Here is a 19,114-nt window from a genome sequence, read left to right as displayed (position 1 = left end):
CCCGGTGACAGGTTTCATGGACCCAAGCATTACGGACCATAGTTAAAAACTGTTACAAGCAGCATGGGCGGGAGGACCTTCTCTATGCTTTTGAAGATCAGCAAACACAAGCGCAGGCCACCACCACGCACAGCATAGCCCATCTGGTACCATCTCAGACCGTAGTGCAGACCTTCAGCAACCCTGATGGCACTGTGTCACTCATCCAGGTAAGTTAGCCTGATGGCTTAGGGGACATGGGTCGGTGCCACCTCACCTTGCACCAGTGAGGTTTCTTTTACAGACATTATTCTCTGAGCATCGTGCAGCAGCTCTAGCTTTTCCCAGCTAGAATGCTCATCTGAACAGTGTTTTCTTGTTTTTTTAATTTCATTTTATTGGAATGCTTCAAATGGGACTGAGGGCCTCACCCACACTAGGAAAGTACTCTACTACATGACCGCACCTTATCTGCAGCCTTTGAACCATATTTTACATTGTTTGTATTTTGTTTAATTCAGAGCTGTAAGTAGCTTCTGGAACATTTTCAAACAAAGCATCTGAAAATTGTTTCTTGGGTTGGGGTCAATTGAGTGGCAGATTGCTTGCCTAGCATGTATTAAACCCATTACCTCAGTCCCCATCACCTTCAGAGAGGAACGGGGGACGGGGGAGGGAGAAGGAGAGAGATGGGCGCGCACTTGAGAACACATGCCAGGAAATACCTTTTATAAGGTAAAACACTGATTATTGACAGGTGAGGAATCTCTAAAGTTCAGGTGGGGGTTAGAGCATTGGTTGACTGGCACCAAGCACTAGAATAGAATGCAGCCACTTTTCTAATACTGATTTGGTTGAAGTAAAATTCTGAAACTCATGCTAATCTCTAAGAGATGATCTGGGTAATTCCCTTCCTGTCAGAAGGCATATTAGCCACATTTGGGGTTCGTGAGCCTTAGCTTATGTGGAGGGCGTACCCACAGACACTTAACTCCCTGTGTTTCTTAGGTTGGTACGGGGGCAACAGTGGCCACATTGGCTGATGCTTCAGAACTGCCAACCACAGTCACAGTTGCCCAAGTGAATTACTCTGCTGTGGCTGATGGAGAGGTAAGAAAAGGTTCCTGTATGCCCCTGTGAGGTAGTGCGATAATAAGGGGAAGAACCGGCCCCGAGGAAGGAGGAGCACCCTTGTGTTAGCTCAGCCCTTTAAGCAGACCATGGCAGTTTAGAGACGCATCTAATACTGTGTGTGTTAATTGTAACAGTTAAAATCCAGGATAACTACAACCCAAACCGGCCTGCTGGAAACTTAGAATTTCGTACTTGTAATACTCTATTTTGTATAAAACACAATAAAAGGGATTATCCCTTCAATAATCTTACAAGAAAGAACGTGTAGGGGCTCCCATTGCTGAGCATAGGCAGTCCAAGTAGTTGAAGGAAAAAAAAATTATATATATATATATATATATATATATATATATATATATATATATATATTATTTAGAGACACAGTACAAGTTGCATGGAATTTAGAGTTCAGCATTAAAATTATAAAGCAAACTCTGAAGGTTGATTTTTAAAATATGTAATTTATTTAAAACTGCAACTGATAATAATGGTATGTGTAATTCTGCTGGACAAAGGAAAAAAATAGCACCAAAGTATAAAGGCATTAAAGACGTGAATGTAAAGCCAGACACCAGCACATGTGATGGGTTTGAAATTGTTGGGCACACTTTGGTAGGGCTTTTTGGTTTTATTTTTGTTTTGTTTGTTGTTGTTGTTGGGTTTTTTGTTTGTTTTTAAATGGAGTTCCTCTGTGTAACAGAGCTCCAGCTGTCCTGGAATAGGCTGACCTCTGACTCACCAAGATTTATCTGCCTCTCCTAAATGCTAGGATTAAAGTGTGTGCCACCACCACCTGACTGAATTTTTTGTTTGTTTTGTGTAGGGTTTTTTTTTTTAACCTTTATTTCATGTCATTGGTGATTTGCCTTCATGTATATCTATGTGAGGGTGTCAGATCTTGGAGTTACAGACAGTTGTGAGCTGCCATGTGGGTGCTGGGATTTGAACTTGGGTCCTCTAGAAGAGCACTGAGCCATCTTTCCAGCCCTCTTTTGGTTTTTTGTTTTTTGTTTTTTTTTTTTAATGACTATCAACTCAGCTGAAAGATAGATAGGCTCGATAGCAGGTAGGAAAATAAAGGAGTATGTGAGGGAATTGCTCTGAGTGCTCTCCAGAGGAATGATGGGCCTGGGCTGCTCAGACAGAGGAAAGGATCCAGGATGGGAGTGTGCCCTGGCCGGGATGCAGGCAGTGCACACCCTCAGTTTTGAAAACACAAAATGGATACAATAGCTCAATCCACTAGATATAAGAGAAGCCACTATTTTTAGTGGCCTCAGCACAGGCAGTAGGACATCTTCTGAGTCGCTTTACCTTCTGGGCTTAGAGCCCTCTCTCTGGAACACAATAGCATGCAGGCACACATAGTTACACAGGAAGGAAAGAGTGACAGACTCAAGCGAGCATGGCCAAGGAAAGCACTCTTAGAAGCAGGTGATATCAAGTCTGCCCTTCTCCCATCCAACCCAGCAAGTTTTCTGCTTCTTTCCTCTACCCCCTTTCTCCATCCATCTTTCCCTGCCTCCTTCCCTTCCTGTCTTTCTTGACAAGGTCTTGCTATGTAGCCAGGCTGACCTGGGTCTTGGGAGCCTCCTGAGTGCTGAGATTATAGACATGTGTTGCCATGCTTGACTCACATTATTTTTGGTGGTTTCTCTTGTGTGCTTCCAGAACTACTTGATACAGGCACAACCAAATTCAAATGTAAACTCTAACAATCCCCTTCTGTACAAAATATAGCATGATGAAACTCTCCCCACATGTTATATAGGTTATGTCCTATGTATTCACTTGACTGTTATGTTTTGACTTGTCCTTTCTGCCTCAGGTGGAACAAAACTGGGCCACGTTACAGGGAGGTGAAATGACCATCCAGACGACGCAAGCATCAGAGGCCACCCAGGCGGTAGCGTCACTGGCAGAAGCCGCAGTGGCAGCTTCTCAAGAGATGCAGCAAGGAGCCACTGTCACTATGGCCCTCAACAGGTGGAGGCAGGGTGGGGAGTGAGTGGGGTTGTAGGTCTGTCCTCAGCCACAGCTCACAGGGATAACTTCAAGCTCACGTTACGCTGCTGTAGGGCTGGTTGTTTCTGCAGTCCTGCGGATGGAGCTCCCAGGGCCTCATGCATGTCAGGCAGACATTCTGATACTGAGCTACAGCACTTTGGTTTCCAATCAGCCTTCACCAAGGACAGCTGAGCACATTCTCTTCAGGAATATTTAGGAAGAACACACTAAGGAAGAGAGAAGCCTTTTCCAAAACATAATTACATGTTCCCTTCTGGGCGCTTCCTACTGATAACTGGCAGGAAAGATCATCCCCATATTATTCTTCACTTTTGGCACAATTGTATTTTCAGCAGACTTAAGAGTTTTTATTAGTCATTAAGAACAAGGACCTGGCCAGGCATGGTGGTGCACACCTTTAGTCCCAGCACTCGCGATGCAGAGGTAGGCAGGTGGGTCACTGAGTTCCAGGCAAGCCTGGTCTACAAAAACAAGTCCAGGACAACCAGGACTGTTACACAGAGAAAACCTGTCTTTTAAAAAAAAAAAACAAAAAACAGGAATCTTAAAGGCATGCTGTCCTGTCCCTTGGTAGCTGACCAGTTTAATTAAACTCTCAGGGCCCAGACTTTCTACAGTATTGCCTGTACCTGCGCTGAGGAGGTGGTGTGAGATGAAGCAGTCACTTGGGGTGACATCCTTGTGGTGAGGGCTGCTGCTCATCATTGTGTGCAGCATCAGTCTTACATAGTCCTTCACCACCAAGGAAAGCCAGCTAGGTGAGTTGTAAGTAGAGAAACACACAGTTTCCACTCTCAAAGAAATCCTGCTCTTACTAGAGAGAGTAATTTCGGAGAACCACCTAACAAGTGACCCTAGAAAGTTCTTCACTATTAACTTGTGGAGTTCTGATTGTGAACACCAGAAATCCAGCGAGAGGAATTAGCTTCCCGGAATACAAAAATCAACTCAAGTGTAGATTGGAGAGACTTTTTTTGTTGTTAACTGCTTTTTAAAAAAATGTTTAGGTAGGGATAGATGGCTGCAGAGCATTCATGCTTTGTATGTCATGTGCTGTATGAGGCTGTACAATGTGGTATTTGAAAAGAGGGTTCTAAGGTCACATAGATTTCTGATTTGAATCCCAGTTAAACCATTTGCCCCTAGAACTTAGCTTTGAGTTCTAGTTTCCTCTTTGTTACTGTAGGGTAATAGTCACCAACAGACTCAAACCCAGTGAGAGCGTGCATAAAGCTCTTAGAGGCATCCCATTCGTGGTAACACTTAAGGAATTAAATCTGTCTGCCTTCCTTTCTTCTTCCCTCCCTTCTTCATTTCCTCCCCCCTTCCTTCCTGCCTTCCTCTCTTGTCCCCCGTCTTCCCACACCCCCTCTCTTATAGCCCAGGCTGACATGGAACACATGGTGATGCTTCTGCTGTAGGCTTCTGAGTTATAGGTGTGAGCCACCATGCTCATCTTACTTAAATTACACTTCAAGGGGCTAGGAGCTTAGATCAGCGGGAGAGCCTGACATGAGTGAGGCCCTGGGTTTGAACTGTTTTAACTTTTGACTAGTCAGAATTGACAATAGTGGGACATGACTGTAAAACCAGTTAGGATGAGGCACTCCAGAACCCAAATGTGCTTTGTTAAAGGCTTGGAAACCAATGATTATGAAGTAAGTCATAGCTAAGACACAGTTGGTCAGACACTGAGGCTCAGAGGCATGCGCGCACCCTTGTCCTCTCAGACTTTCTATGAATCTCCGCATGACCTGGGCTGAAGCTTCTCAGCCCACAGATGCCTGTGCTTTTCAGAATCATGGCAGTCTTAACTTTTACACACTGGCCGCCTTCCACTCCTTCCAGGAACTCAGATAAACTTTCTGAAGGGCTCAGAGGAAGAAACCCCTACCTTCAGTCTACCATCCCTTCCTGTTCATTTTTGTCTAACAAGCCATCACTAAAGACCGAAAACCCAGAGCCTTCCAGCCAGCACTTTAACACCCAGTGAAGTGCAGTATCCTGGGAACCATGCACATAGTGGAAAATCTGAAGCACATTCTGGCTCCCTTTGCCATGAGGATAAAGCTCATCCTAAAGCCAGTGAGCAGAATGGTATCCCCCAAGGGCTTATTAACAGAACTCAGATGCAGCTGAGGTGGCTGCAGTGTTTACTCCAGAAAGGAGAGTGGTTCACTGCGCCTTGAAGGAGGAGCAAAGAGATGTTGAAATCTGTTTGCAATCAGATAGTCCAATACCCCAATGTGTCCTGGGGTGATGTCTTACAGGTTCTGCCAGAAGCCAAACCTGGCAGCAAAGCAAGCTGTAACACACGGTTAATGACTTTGTCAGGAGAGTTGGGTCTAAGACAACCCTTAACTGAGTGAGTCACTATGCGTGAGACTCAGTGGAATCCTTGATTGTTGGAAGTACTCTTGATGAAAAATACACAGAGAACACTAGTCTTTGTTGCTATGGTAACAAAGTGATTTCATAATCTGCCCCCAGTCTCTATTTCAGGTGCAGATGGAACAAGCACGATTCCCTAATAACCACCTGCACCTCTGCTGTGCTGTAAACAGCAGATGTGAATGCAGGGTGAGAAAGGAGCCGCACATTGTGGGGAAAGGCAGATGGGGGGCCTAAGAAGGCACAGGGTTCCTTTATCCACTAGAGGGGAAGTGTTCTGGACAGCTGAGGACAGACCTGTTTTTCAACTCTGCTGTTAAAAGTTTTTACAGCAAGTCAGAACAGGACCCAGGGCTGTACAGCCTTAGCCCACCCTGCCACCATAACAACCCAAAGGGGCTGTGCAAAAGTTACCAGTGTTCATTTTAGTGTATAAAGTAAAGAACAAGGTGACACTTTTAGGAAGGAGGTGGGAAGAGAATCATGGAACAAAGAGCAACACACACACACACACACCACCATCAGCTCTTCAACCTGCAGCTGGGAAAGGAAGTGATGCCATCATACCTGATGACTTTGATTTCTACAAATAAAAAGTTGATGAGGGACTTGGAGATAGCTTAGTTGGTAAAGTGTTCGTTGCCTAGGCTCTTCTGTACTTGCAGTCCCTCTTAACCAGACTCTCCTGCAAAGATACTTGTCAAGCCCCCCAGTGCATCCCTGCAGAGACACATGGTAGGGATGTGTGCACTGGGCCTGTAATTGCCTTAGGAAAAACGTGCTTTATGTTGTTTTGTCAATATTTGTGTGTCTACTGAGCACAGTGCGTCCACTCAGCATTGTGAGGAAGCTGGCCATTTCTTTTCAGGGAACTTAGAATGTGCCCTTCACCTGTGGAGACTGCTTTAAAAAGAAGTAAAACAGCGTGGTGGCTCATGCCGTTATCCCAGCACCAGAGGCTGGAGACTGGCTGGAAGTTCTAGGTCAACCAGGGCTGCTTAGCAAAGCCCTGTCTCAAATAAATAACACACACCAAGGGGCAGGAAAAAGGAAGGAAAAGAAAGTAAACCATATTTTAAAGTATGGCCTCTTTCTTGAGGCCAGGTGTGGTGGTGCACTCCTTTAATCCCAGCACTCTTGAGGCAGAAGCAGAAGGTACTCTGTAAGTTTGAGGCCAGCCCAGTCTACAAAAGCCAGTCCAGGGCAGCCAAGGCTACACAGAGAAACACTGTCTCAGAAGAAACAAACAAACAACAATAAAGTTCTTTTTGTTTTATTTTTAACTAATAACACAAATATACATATTTAGGGAGTGTTTTGCCATTTAAAACATTCTTATATCTTTTCTTCAAGCTGAAAATATCTCTAGAGATGTTATTAAGATATAGTGTTGTCTAAGCATATAGATTGACTTGGTCCAATAAGATGTCCTTACCTACAGTGGGTAATGACTGTGCTCTTTCCTATAGATTAAAATTAAACATATAATTAATCCCAGGCTGGCCTTGAACTCAAGAGATCCGCCTGCCTCTGCCTCCTATAGTGCTGAGATTCCTGTTGAGCTTCTTAGATGAAGAACTGTATTTACGTTGTAATCTCAGCCCTCTGGGAGGAAAAGGCAGGCTGATCTCTGTGAGTTTGAGGCCAGCCTGGTCTACAGAGTGAGTCCAGAACAGTCAAGGCTGCACAGCAAAACCATGTCTAAAAAAAAGAACTGCATTTAATAGGGTATGCATGCATTGGTATGTCCTGAGTGGTGTGTCTATACCAGCCAGATCCTACTCCCTCACCAGTCCCCACTAGGCCTTAGGGTTGCAAGAGGACAGCAGGTTGGTTGGTTGGTTTGGTTGTTGTTTTGTTTTTTGAGACAGAGCTCTGTAGCCTTGGCTATTCTGAAACATCTCTGAAGACCAGGCTGGCCTCAAACTCAGAAATATTCCTGCCTCTTCCTCCCAGGTGCTGGGATTAAAGGTGGGCCACCACACCTGCCTACAAGAAGACTGCTTTAAAGGTGCAAAGCCTGCAGTTTCTGTATGCTCAATTTAATATTTGCTCAGAAACTCAAACTGTCAGCTGATATCTCTGTCCTCATAGAGGAGATTCTGATATTCCTATGAGCTGCTTGCTTTGTTTTTAAGATCACTGAAATTTAGATGCTAAATTTTAGTCTTAACATCTTTAGGAATTTTCTTCCTTATTGGTACATTAAAATACCTTATAGTATATCTCATTACTGAGTCAAGAAAAATGGATGTTTATTTATATAGTGAAAGCAACTAACAGGAAGGAAAAAAATGTTACCCAAACTGGTAGAAGCATTTGCTCCCTTTAAACAGATGTCTCTGCTCTGTGCGTTGCTGCTTCGTAGGAAAAGAAGTATTAATCAGATAGCAAGTCCGGGTTGCTGACTCGGCAGATCATCATTTGTCTTTGACTTAAAAGGACAGCTTCTGATGTCTGTCTTATGTTACATAAAGAGAAAAAGGAAATCTTGTGTTTGACAACCAAAACGGTTTTGTGTGAATGTGGATGAGAGCTCCCACTTTGGTTTGCAAGTCCTCAGTACCGAGGAAAAAGGACTGATAGTGAACACCTTCTGTTTAAAGACATTTTCACATCAGCTTTAGAAATATGTGAGACTTGGGGTTTCTCTAGCTGTTTATTATCACTGAAAGTTATGCTTGGCTCTTACCCGTTAGCCCTGTGTCTAGCACCCAGGCAGCCCAAAGAACCTAGGAAAAAACAGTATTGTGCCTTGACTCATCTTGCATATCCCCGCTGTCCTGTCCCTGTCCCCACAGTGAAGCTGCCGCCCATGCTGTCGCCACACTGGCTGAAGCCACCTTACAAGGCGGGGGACAGATAGTCCTGTCTGGGGAGACCGCAGCAGCTGTTGGAGCACTTACTGGAGTCCAAGATGCTAATGGTAAGAGAGCATGAATATTTTATTGAGTGTGTTCCCTGTATCCACTTAAACCTTCCTGATATAGCTGGCAACAGACTCTTTAGAAAGAGGTTGAGATTGGTTTGGGGTTTTCTTCATAGGAAGGCAGTTGATGCCTAGGAAAGTCTCAGGGCCTCTGACTCTTGAGGTTCTCTGAAGGAAAGTGCCACAATAATGGTCACTTAATGATAATACTTCTTAAAAATTAGCTGTTTTGGGTTGGAGAGATGGCTCAGAAGTTAAGGTCACTTGTCTGTTCTTCCAAAGATCCTGAGTTCAACTCCCAGCAACCACATGATAGTTCACAACCACCTACAGTGAAACTTGGTGCCTTCTTCTGGTGTGCTGGCACACATTGCAGGCAGAATACTGTATACATAATAAATAAATAAATCTTAAAATAAATAAATTAGCTGTTTTGCTGAGATGAAACTTGCTGAGACATTCCTTAGAATTTGCTGTGGGGCATTTCCTACTGCCCTATAGGGTCGGGTAGATTGTTGATCTTGACTGCAGCAGAGACGCCCATGGGTGGGTGGAATGCAGTGACTCCGTTCAGAAAGGCACAGCCATGTGCCCTGTCCTGGGGTGTACAGCAGCCTGTGATGAAGGCACCTTTCTCTGTGGTCCTGTGGCTTCCACTGCTGCTTATATGCAGCCTTACCAGTAAGGCCAGTAATATAGCCAGTAACATACTGCCACCCTGCCCTTCTCTCCCAGCTCTGTGACTTCCTGGATATTGATGACTCTCCCGAGTAAACAAAAGGGATAAAGTTCATAGAAATATGATGGCAAAAACTTACGGCTCCAACCTAGCTCTTTGGATCCACTTCAGCAGGCTCTGGGAGTCAGTGGCCAGGACCTGGGCTTCCAGGGAAGGGCCTCAGAAGTCTGGGTCAAACAGGAGAACCAGCCTGATCTGTGAGACTGTGTGTGATTGTTTCTTTACTTAACAGGACAAATAAGCACCAATGGTATGGGAGAAATTGTTATTTAAAGTCCTGGCAAGAGGATAAGTAGAAAACGTCTTTTTATTTAGGCAGAAAGTTCCTTAGTGGCATTAAGTGCCTGAAAGAGAAGTTTCAGCTGGACGTAGTGGTAGTGGCATGTGCCTAATCACATACAGCAGGGAAGGCAGAGGCAGGCAGAGCTCTGTGAGTTCAAGGACAGCCAAAGCTAGAGAGAGAGACTCTGTCTTGGAAGAGAGAGGGAAAAAGAGAGAAAGTTTCTATTTCTTTGACTATTTATTTATTTTTATGGTCAGCCTGTAAGAACTAAATACCCTGCCGGTCAGGAAAGATTCTGGGGGAAGACACGTGTCCTCCTTTGCAGTAGAGGAAGTTCTGCTGTTGTCACTTCTGAGCAACATTTTCCCAAAAAACAGAAACAGATTGCATACTACAACCTCAGGCTGTCTTCTCTGAGGCTGAGGGGCTTTCTTACAGTAACTGAACGGAGATAAGGTTGGTTTTAGCCGGAATACTCCAGGATGAAGAACATCTTACAACCGTGTGTTCAGGACCCAGTGGACCATGGAGGGAATTAAGGAGAAACTCTGTGGCTGGGACCCTGCCTCTATTTCTTTACCTTTGTTCTTCCTTGTCTGAGTTCTCATCTACTTAACAGAGGGAAAGGTGGGCTGCTTGGCCACATGGCACTCTTCTGGAGTACGATTGCTGTTTCCCTCAGTGGAACTGCTAAAATACTTTGTGGCTTTCATTGGAGAGTTTGGTGGACTGTGTGGGTCAAATAGACATGTCTGGGAGAGAAATGACTGCTCTAGGGTGCCAGCTCCTCCCAGCTCATCTTTTCAGAATGACAGCTTATACAGAAGTCTAAGATGCGCTGCATATCCAACCAGACAGACCTAATGGCCCTATCGTAAGAGTTGAACCACATTCTCTACTCTCCAGTGCCAGAAGTTGCCTCTTTCTTAGTAGTTTTCATGTTATTGGCTGTATTCTTTTCTTTTCTTTCCTTCTTTCTTTCTTTCTTTTTTTTTTTTTTTTTTTGTTTTTTGTTTTTTGTTTTTGTTTTTTGAGACAGGATTTCTCTGTATAATAGTTCTGGTGTCCTGGACACTTTGTAGATCAGGCTGGCCTCAAACTCACAGAGATCCACCTGCTTCTGCCGCTACCAAGTGCTGGGGTTAAAGGTGTGCGCCACCATGCCCGGCTCCACATCCTAAGAGCCCACAGTTCCAACCAAGCCTATAGCTCAGGGCTGAGAATGAGGGTCACTCACACTTACGAGTGAGAGATCATAGGAAATGTGGGAAGAACTTAGTGTCAGAAATATAATCAAGTTTTGTTTTGGGTTGGTTTTGTTTTCTTTTTGTTTTTGTTTTTTAGGTTTTTCAACACAGGGTTTCTCTGTATAACAGCTCTGGCTATCCTGGAACTCACAGAGATCCACCTGCCTCTCTGAGTGCTGGGAATACAGGCATGTGCCACCATGCCCAGCCTGGCCACAGAATTTGATGGAGTCAAGTAACCATGGGTGATAGGTTAGGGTATTGAGAGCATAAAGTGGTATCTTATAAGGCAGTGTTGAAGATCATGACCCATGCGTAGCAGAGGTAAAATTTTAGGTCATCAAGGCAGACCTAATAACTGCAGTCCATTCATATGCCCTGAAGACATACCCTTTTTTCTGGGCATCAACTCCATCTCAACATGACAGGAAGTTGGAGCCCTAGGATTGCTTGATTCTGTGTATATTCTAAGAGGCTGTGTACTTTAGCCTGTACGTTTCCCTTCACTTTACCATCCTCTTCTCTGCTAGGCCCCGGATTCCCTGTGCTCCCAGGACTCATGGCCTCAAGGACCAGCGGATGCAGTCACTCCGTGGGGGGAGGTGTTCCCAGACCTTTTCTCCTCTTTCCTATTTTACAGCAAAAACAATGAAAGGATCTGTCGGCTCCTGGCCGGCTCAGACAGCCCCCACTTTTATGTCAGAAATACTATCTCAGGTTCATTTGGGTAACTTTCTTTCCTAAAAACAGATGAGGCCAAACAAAAGAGATGACTGAAGTTGTTAGGTGCCCATGCTGCTTCTTCCTAGGGCTGCTCAGTGTCTCAACATTGAGAAATTAGCTGACCCTCTTCCTAGTGATCCAGAAGAGAAAAGAAAGGACAAGGATAGCGATTGCTATGGCCTTCATTTTTCTGTTTGTTTTGTAGGGGGGTATTTTTGGTTTTTCCTTGCTTATAAATTTATTCATAATTCCACACAATAGAATGTAGATGTTTGGAGTTTGTTTTTTGTCTTTAAATCTGGCCTTTTCTGTCTGTTCGGGGTATTGTCAGTATTGTTTTGTAACTCATTTTTGAAGTAACTTAACCATTTTCATGTCACTAAATAATTTTTTGAAAGGTCACTTTATAATGTTCAGTAGTCTTTCCATTTTATTGTCCATAATTATGGAGCCTCCTGTTACTAATAATTTAGCTTACTCATAGTTTTTTTTTACAATAAAATAATACTGTTTGTGTTTGTACAAGATTTTGCACACCTTTATTTACTGTTTACTATTTGGTTGCCCTTGCTTGCTTCTTTACCACACTGGCACTGACAAGCTGCTTCTTTACCTTGCACTGAATATTACCATACTTAAGACTTTTACCTATTATAGGACAGATAATAACTTCCATCTCATTTAATTTGCAATTTTTATATTAGTAATATGTGTTCACCTTTTTTAAAATCACTTTTTTGTTTTTGAGAAGATCTCATTTTGTTGTTGTTCTTTTTTGGTTTTTCAAGACAAGATCTCTCTGTGTTAGTTAGCCTTGGCTGCCCTGGACTCACTTTGTAGACCAGGCTGGCCTCGAACTCAAAGCGATCCGCCTGCCTCTGCCTCCCAAGTGCTGGGATTAAAGGCATGCGCCACCACGTCTGGTCTGAGAAGGTCTCATTTTGTAATCCGGGCTAGCCTCAAGCTCAGAGGTGACCCTCTCACATCATCCCCTGACTGCTGGGACTGCAGGCATGAGTAAGCACTACACCTAGCTCACGGTTTTGTCTACATTTGTGTATTTGTGTGTTTCATGATTTTTTTAAACATTTGTGAATGTTTTGCCTGCATATTTGACTGTATCCTATTAATGTTCTTCGACAGATTTATATACATGTGTATTGTCTATTCTTAATTTAGAAAGGCTTAATATTTTTTGTTTGTTTTTTACCTTCATAGAGTTTTTGCCTTTGTTGTTATTTTTGTTTTTATTTTGAGACAGGGTTTTGATGTTTTCCAGGCTGGTGTCAAAGTCATGATGCAGCTACATCTGTCTCCCAAGTGCTGACATAATATGTGTGTGCCACCATGGCTGGATACTTTTATGTTCAATGAGTCTTTTCTTTCCTTCTTTCTTTTTTTTGGTTTAGTTTGGTTTTTTAAAGACAGAGTTTCTCTGTACAACTCTGGCTGGCCTGGAACTCACTCCATAGACCAGGCTAGCCTTAAACTCAAAGTTCCACCTGCCTCTGCCTCCCAGGTGCTGGGATTAAAAGCTTGTGCCACCACTGCCTGATACACCTTTTTTTTTTTTTCTTTTTAAGATAGTGTCTCAAGTAGCCCAGCCTAGCCTAATATGGTCTTGATTTGTTTTTTAATTTTGAATACTATAAGATATCTTAAATTTATTTTAATATGTGGTATTAGTAATATGTGGTATTAGGTAGTAATCTCTGTTGTATTTTCCCTCCATTGGTATCACAATATTTGGTATTATCATTCAGTGAAACACCATTTTTAAATTTGAATAGGAAAAAATGGTCAAAATTCTAAAGAGTGTGCTTTACATTAGTTTTGATGTTCAACTAGAGGAATTACCCTCTATTTGTACTTGACCCCTGCAGACCTGTGTTGTTGTGGCTGAGACCTGGGGTCTCAGTCTTCCCTTGTACTCTGAGACGGGAAAAGTGGGCTGGAGGACTGCTTTACACATTAGCGCTAATGGCAAGGCACTGACAGAGCAGCTGCTCTCAGTCACCCTTGGGCCTCAGAGCCTGCTTACCCCTGCGCCCCTGTCCCCCCCTCCCCCCATCCTGGCAGCAGTTTCCTGCTTTGGCTTTCCCTTAAGACTTTTCCAGTCTTGCTATACTTCAAACTCAAGTCTGTTTACTGCCCCTGCTGCCAGCCTGAAACAAAGGTTTCAGAACCTGTAGAAAGTGACTGTTTGTCTTTTCCTCACTTAGCATGACCTCATATTTTCTCATTCTTAGTTTTCACTGACCTCTTTACTCTTACTCTCATTTTGTTTTGAGGCTGGGTCTCTCTACATAGCATGGCTAGCCTGGAACTCACTAAGTACGTAGGCCACTGTAACTTGATCAACTGTATTAAAAATATCTCTCTAAAGTTTGATCCTTAGGGCTTAAGAATGTGGTTCAGTGCTAGAGAGATTGTGTGACATGTGCAGTACCTAGGATGGAAAGAAAAGGAGAGAAAAGAAAAATTCATCATTTTCTCTTAGCAAGGAGGTTAGCAGAAAAGATGGGCCAGAACAAGTATGAGGCTCTGAGAGAGGAGCAAGATTCTTGGGTAGCGTCCTCACCTTACAGGAGAAAATGGAAATTACATTTAGGGCTCTACAGCCTGTGAGCAAATGAGTCAAAGCTAGACGCAGAAGAGACTGTGAATGTTTTAATTTCCTCGTGAATCCTCTTTGATGTGTATTATAAGAGCATCAGAACATCTTTAATGTGAGGTCTGTAAATCCTGACATAACTCTGTTTAAAAGTCTTTGTTTCTTTCTGGGATCCATAGCTTTACTCAGCTGTTGATTAGAGCATGCATGTGCACTCTGTCTCTGTCTCTCTCTTTTTCTCTTTCTCTCTCTCTCGCTCCCTCTCTCTCCTCTCTCACAGATTAAGATTAAGAACCTCTGCTATGCTGGGCATGGTGGCGCACGCCTTTAATCCCAAACTTGGGAGGCAGAGGCAGGCAGATCACTGTGAGTTTGAGGCCAGCCTGGTCTACAAACTGAGTCAAGGACAGCCAAGGCTACACAGAGAAACCCTGTCTCGGGGGAAAAAAAATCAAAAAACAAAAAGAGCCTCTGCTACAAAAGGTGGCGACAGGGGGCCAGGGAAGCAGTTGAGTATGAGAGTGTGTGCATTGTTTGTGCCAAGCTCTGGCTCCTTGTTGAGTGGGAGGAGTCAGAGCAAGGGTCCTTTAACTTTATAAGTCTCTGGTATGGTGTTGAGAGTAGGATGGACAGACTGTGAGCTGAGTGCTACCACTGTCACTATGATGATGGTGGGCCACAGGTTAACCTCCCTAAGCCTTAGCTGTAGAGTTGGGATAATGGTTGTTCTTTTTTCAGCCAGTGGTAAGTATTGAACAAGATGCCTCCTGTCCAAGGCTTAGCACAGTACAGGGCACATAGACACACTGTAAGTGGGACAGTGTCTCCACACTTTACCCAGTAGCTCAAGAAGTATAGCGCTCACAGTACTAATGAGCCACACTTTTTCATCTGTACAACAGCTCCAGATGCGTACCTGTGCCATCAAAAGAGTTAGGCTGCAGAGGTGGACACCACACAGCTGGGAGGGGCCAGAAGCCCGTGCTGTCTTCCCTGATTGAGGGCAGTACAAGATGGCACTGCATGAAGCTCCTACTTTGGAGTTTTGTCACTGTCCTGGTAGGGCTGCTGTTCTACAGTACACAGTTGCCAATAATTAGGGCACCCTTTTCCCTCCTGAAGTGGCACTGGCCCTCTGCAGATCTCAGTGACTGTTGATGTCCCCATCCATTCTGAAGGGTGACTTCTGTGAAGTTTTTGTCAGTATCACCATTATCCACTATTGTTACCGTGTCCTTGGTTCTCTAGCTCTTTAAGAATTAAAACACAAGATACTATTCTGATACATCATGAAACATCTCATTCTCCCTCCTATGGTGACATGCTTGCAAAAGAGCCAGCAGAGCTGTGCGTTAATTTAGGAAATGTGTCAGTCATTTTTTGTCAGGAGGTTCTAATACTTTTTGACTTGGTGTTAATTGAGATTTAAATAAAGAAATTTAAATGGGATACATTTTGGGGCTGGTGAGATGGCCTAGTGAGTGAAAGTACTTCCTATGCGATCCTGATGACCCAAATTCTATCTTCTGACTCATGTGGAGAAGATACTGGGCACCCTAAAGTTGTCCTCTTGTACTGTTAGCATTCAGGAGGCAGAGGCAGGAGGATTTATGAGTTGGAAGCTAGCCTGGCCTACATATTGAATTCAAAGACAGTTGGGACTAAACAGAGAGACCCTGTCTCAAAGAAAAAATAGAATTATATTTTATATGATACCATTTGTACCTGACTAAACGTGACAAATACTGTGCCACCAGAGCTTGAAGCAGCCCCTGAGCAACTATTTCTTGCATGTGTTTTGAATCCCAGGATTTGCATGCTACAGCCTTACCTTCAAGGCCCACACAGTTATCACTGTAGCTGCTGTGGGCTTCCTAGAAGGTGAATGACCCTCTTCTCCACTAACCCCCTTGGAAATGAAGGCAATGGGATGGTCAGTCAGGCAAAGTGGGGCCACTGCCTGTTCTACAAGAAACGGCCAGTGCAGGTTCATTCCTAGTACAGCCACTTCCACTATGTAATCACAGGGCATCTGTACACACCAACAGAGACCCCCTTCTTATGAGAGATAAGACATAGGGAGTGCAGTGCTGAGGGTCAGAAGGAAAAGAAAGGCATGGGCATGAGCAGGGCTACAGATGAGCCCTCCGCAGTGTAATGCAGCAGCCAGGGAGTGACAGCACAGTTTCCTCCACAGCCTGCCAAGAAACTAGCTTTTTCTACCACAGGTTTTCTCAAATTGAGTCAACTAATTCTTCTCGGTAAAATAAAGAGACTTGCTGCGAGGCCTCATACCAGAGAAATTACCACCTGATTTTGCTTGATCTTTGCCTGCTGCTAAACAACTAAACATAACTGTTCAAGAGCTTTATGGTTTTCCTCTCACTGTTAGCGCCACTACTGCAGTCCTCTTGCAGGTGACCAGGGACTGTCTGCACTGTACAGCTCTCAACTCAAGGGGCTGGGGCATGGCTCCCTAGTCCTACTGTGCAGAGCGGCCAAATCTCTGATTTGCTGTGGTCAGTAGCTGCTAAGCAGAGACAGCTCCAGCCCTGATGAGCAGTGTTCTTTGCTCTGCCTCGTGTGGCTTATTCCCCTGCACTGCCCTCTTGCCAACCTATACACATCCTAGGAAGTAAAGAAGGTGGAAAACAAATGAAGTCATGGTCTTCATTACTCATCTTATTAAGCTGCCATTGTCAGGAATCGAGTAAAAGGAATACACACACACACACACCCCTTAGCAGAGGCAAATAGTTATATAATATCAAACCTACCATCAAACTGCACAGACACAGTCAGAGGCAGCAGCATGTGCCTGCATTCCCAGCTGCTACAGAGTTTGAGGTGGAAGTCACGTGAGCCCAGATATTTGGAGCCAAATAGAACAATGTAATGGCTCTTTTAAAAGGGTGGGGGCACTGGAGAGATGGCTGAGCAGTTAAGGGCACTGACTGCTCTTCCAGAGGTCCTGAGTTCAATTCTCAACAACCACATGGTGGCTCACAACCATCTATAATATAATCTGATGACCTCTTCTGACGTGCAGAAGATAAATATAACTGTACTATCCAGTGGAGTAGCTATTATCTATGTGTGGCCACTTAAATGAAAGTAAATTATAACTAAACATGAAGATTTTTACTTAGTTACAATAATCATACTTGAAGTGGTAAATGTTCACTTGTGGCCTAAGATACTGAACTTTTTTAACCATAGTCTATTCACAATTAAATTCAAATAAGAACATATACTTGGTGACCACTAGAGTAGATTATAAATCTGTTAACTTACCATCGCTGGAGAAGTTTTTTTGCTTGTTTGGTTGGTTTTTTGTTTTGTTTTGTTTTATAACATCATTATGCCAGCCATAGCAAAGATACCATGGTCTCCTCCTAGCAGGTTGTGCCACTCACACAGGGAGGACCATACAGAGCTTGTGAGCTTTGTCTACTGAGGACCTTCACGACTCTGCTTTTTTTTTTTTTTTAATAGGAAAAAAAGCCACCCATGTGACTGCAGTGATCCACAGATGTAAGCAGAAAGATGGGAGTTTTACAAGAACTGCTCTGTTTTTATGCACAGCAGTGTCTTTAGTAGGAAAACTTGAGGCAAGAGACAGTGGTGACGCCTAAACCTAGTCACTTTATGACACAGACCACTTGCATATTTCTGCTTAGACTCCTCACACAAGTGCAAGTTCTTCCTTGAAGTTAAAGATCCTTGTAGCCAGGTATCTGGATGAATTTGTAGTGGTGCCCAAAACCAAGGATTGAAAGCTGGAAGAGGCATGCATCTGAAAGTAGCCATTGCTACTGGGTGAATTCCAGATTGCACCACAAGCACAGATGAAAAATGGGAGTGTGAAGTTGTGCTGTGGACTCTGTTCTAAAGCACGAAAGAGCCCTGCAGTCCTCCACCCCATAAGTGCTGCCCACCCGAACTTCATGGTGTTAGCTACTCACTCTGTCTTTTGATGGACCCAAGAGAAGAAAGGGACTGTGTGGTAGTGAGTCTTCACTGCTGAAACTTCTCTTTCCTCCCTTCTGAAGGACTTTGAAGTCCAAAGTGCCTTTCAGAATAGCTCAGCTCTCTACAGGAAGTAGCAGTTTTCCTAACTTCCCAGTTTCTCCCAGTCCAGGGAGGTACAGTAGTGGCAGGCACTGCTTAAGACGCAGCTGGAACTATTTTGTCATATTTTTTTTTAATGCCTGGGGTATCCTATGCACATAATAGCTGCTACTGTGGCAGTAACTACCATTATCATTAGAAAGTGACATGAGATAGGAAGGGAAGTGACAGCCTACTTCAGGAAGCTTCTTTAAGGAACTGTGGTCTATCGCTCAGGCCTTCTCCATAGATCCTGGGGCTTCTACAGCAGTGTTCTCTATTCCTCACTTTGCCTCCTGCAAAGGTAGTATGTTACAGACACCTTCAGAAGTAGCAGCGCCTTTTGCACGGTCATGGGTTTAGCTCATCTGTTAGTATGGCATGCTGCCCTACGTGTAATTTTAGCACCGGAGAGGCTGAGGCAGGTCTCACAAGTTTGAGGCCAATGTAGACCACATAGCAAGTTTTGGACCTGCCTAGGATGCACATGCAGCAAGACCCTGCTAGAGTTAAGGAATAGGGGACAGGAAGGAAAGAAGAAGAGAAGGAAAATGAGAGCAAAACTGACCCTCATCTTTGTCTTAAAGATGGTAGGCTGTAAGTATGCATTGAGGGCCTTAGTGATGAATGTTAGACCATTGGGCCTCTGTCTCCATTTTAAGTGCTCATCTGAGCTATGCCTTCAAATGTAGTGCTTAGCTGTTACCTGTGTTAAAAAGCTAGGTGCTTTCCATTTGGGTCCTTGGTGCCACAAAAGGAATTAGCACATATCAGCGAGCCAGCTTGACATACCTTCACTGCTCTGTGGTCTGATGGTCATCCAATGAACCCCACTCACTCTGAGCAGGGACTTCCAGATTGTCCCTGTTACCTGGCAGGTGGACGCCACTGACCACTGCGCCCTTCAGGCCATGCTGTGTTTCTGCATGTATTGCCT

The 19,114-nt window shown here is 44.0% G+C and overlaps 1 protein-coding gene across 6 annotated transcripts in view; it reads left to right on the top strand.

The window, feature by feature from the left end:
- NRF1 (nuclear respiratory factor 1) overlaps positions 1–19,114 on the top strand; it is a 104,329-nt gene that overhangs the window by 67,769 nt on the left and 17,446 nt on the right. For all 6 annotated transcript variants that reach the window (XM_084786359.1, XM_084786358.1, XM_084786356.1 and 3 more), the window contains 4 exons: positions 12–209; positions 988–1,089; positions 2,942–3,099; positions 8,334–8,458. In XM_084786359.1, the coding sequence (XP_084642485.1) occupies positions 12–209; positions 988–1,089; positions 2,942–3,099; positions 8,334–8,458 (583 nt within the window). The remainder of the gene's footprint in view (positions 1–11; positions 210–987; positions 1,090–2,941; positions 3,100–8,333; positions 8,459–19,114) is intronic.

This window comes from Acomys minous, assembly GCF_964271855.1.
Source record: "Acomys minous genome assembly, chromosome: 6".
In the NCBI taxonomy this organism is placed as follows: Eukaryota; Metazoa; Chordata; class Mammalia; order Rodentia; family Muridae; genus Acomys; species Acomys minous.
The sequence above is the reverse complement of the archived record's forward strand: the minus strand, read 5'-3'. Positions and strand labels throughout refer to the sequence as shown.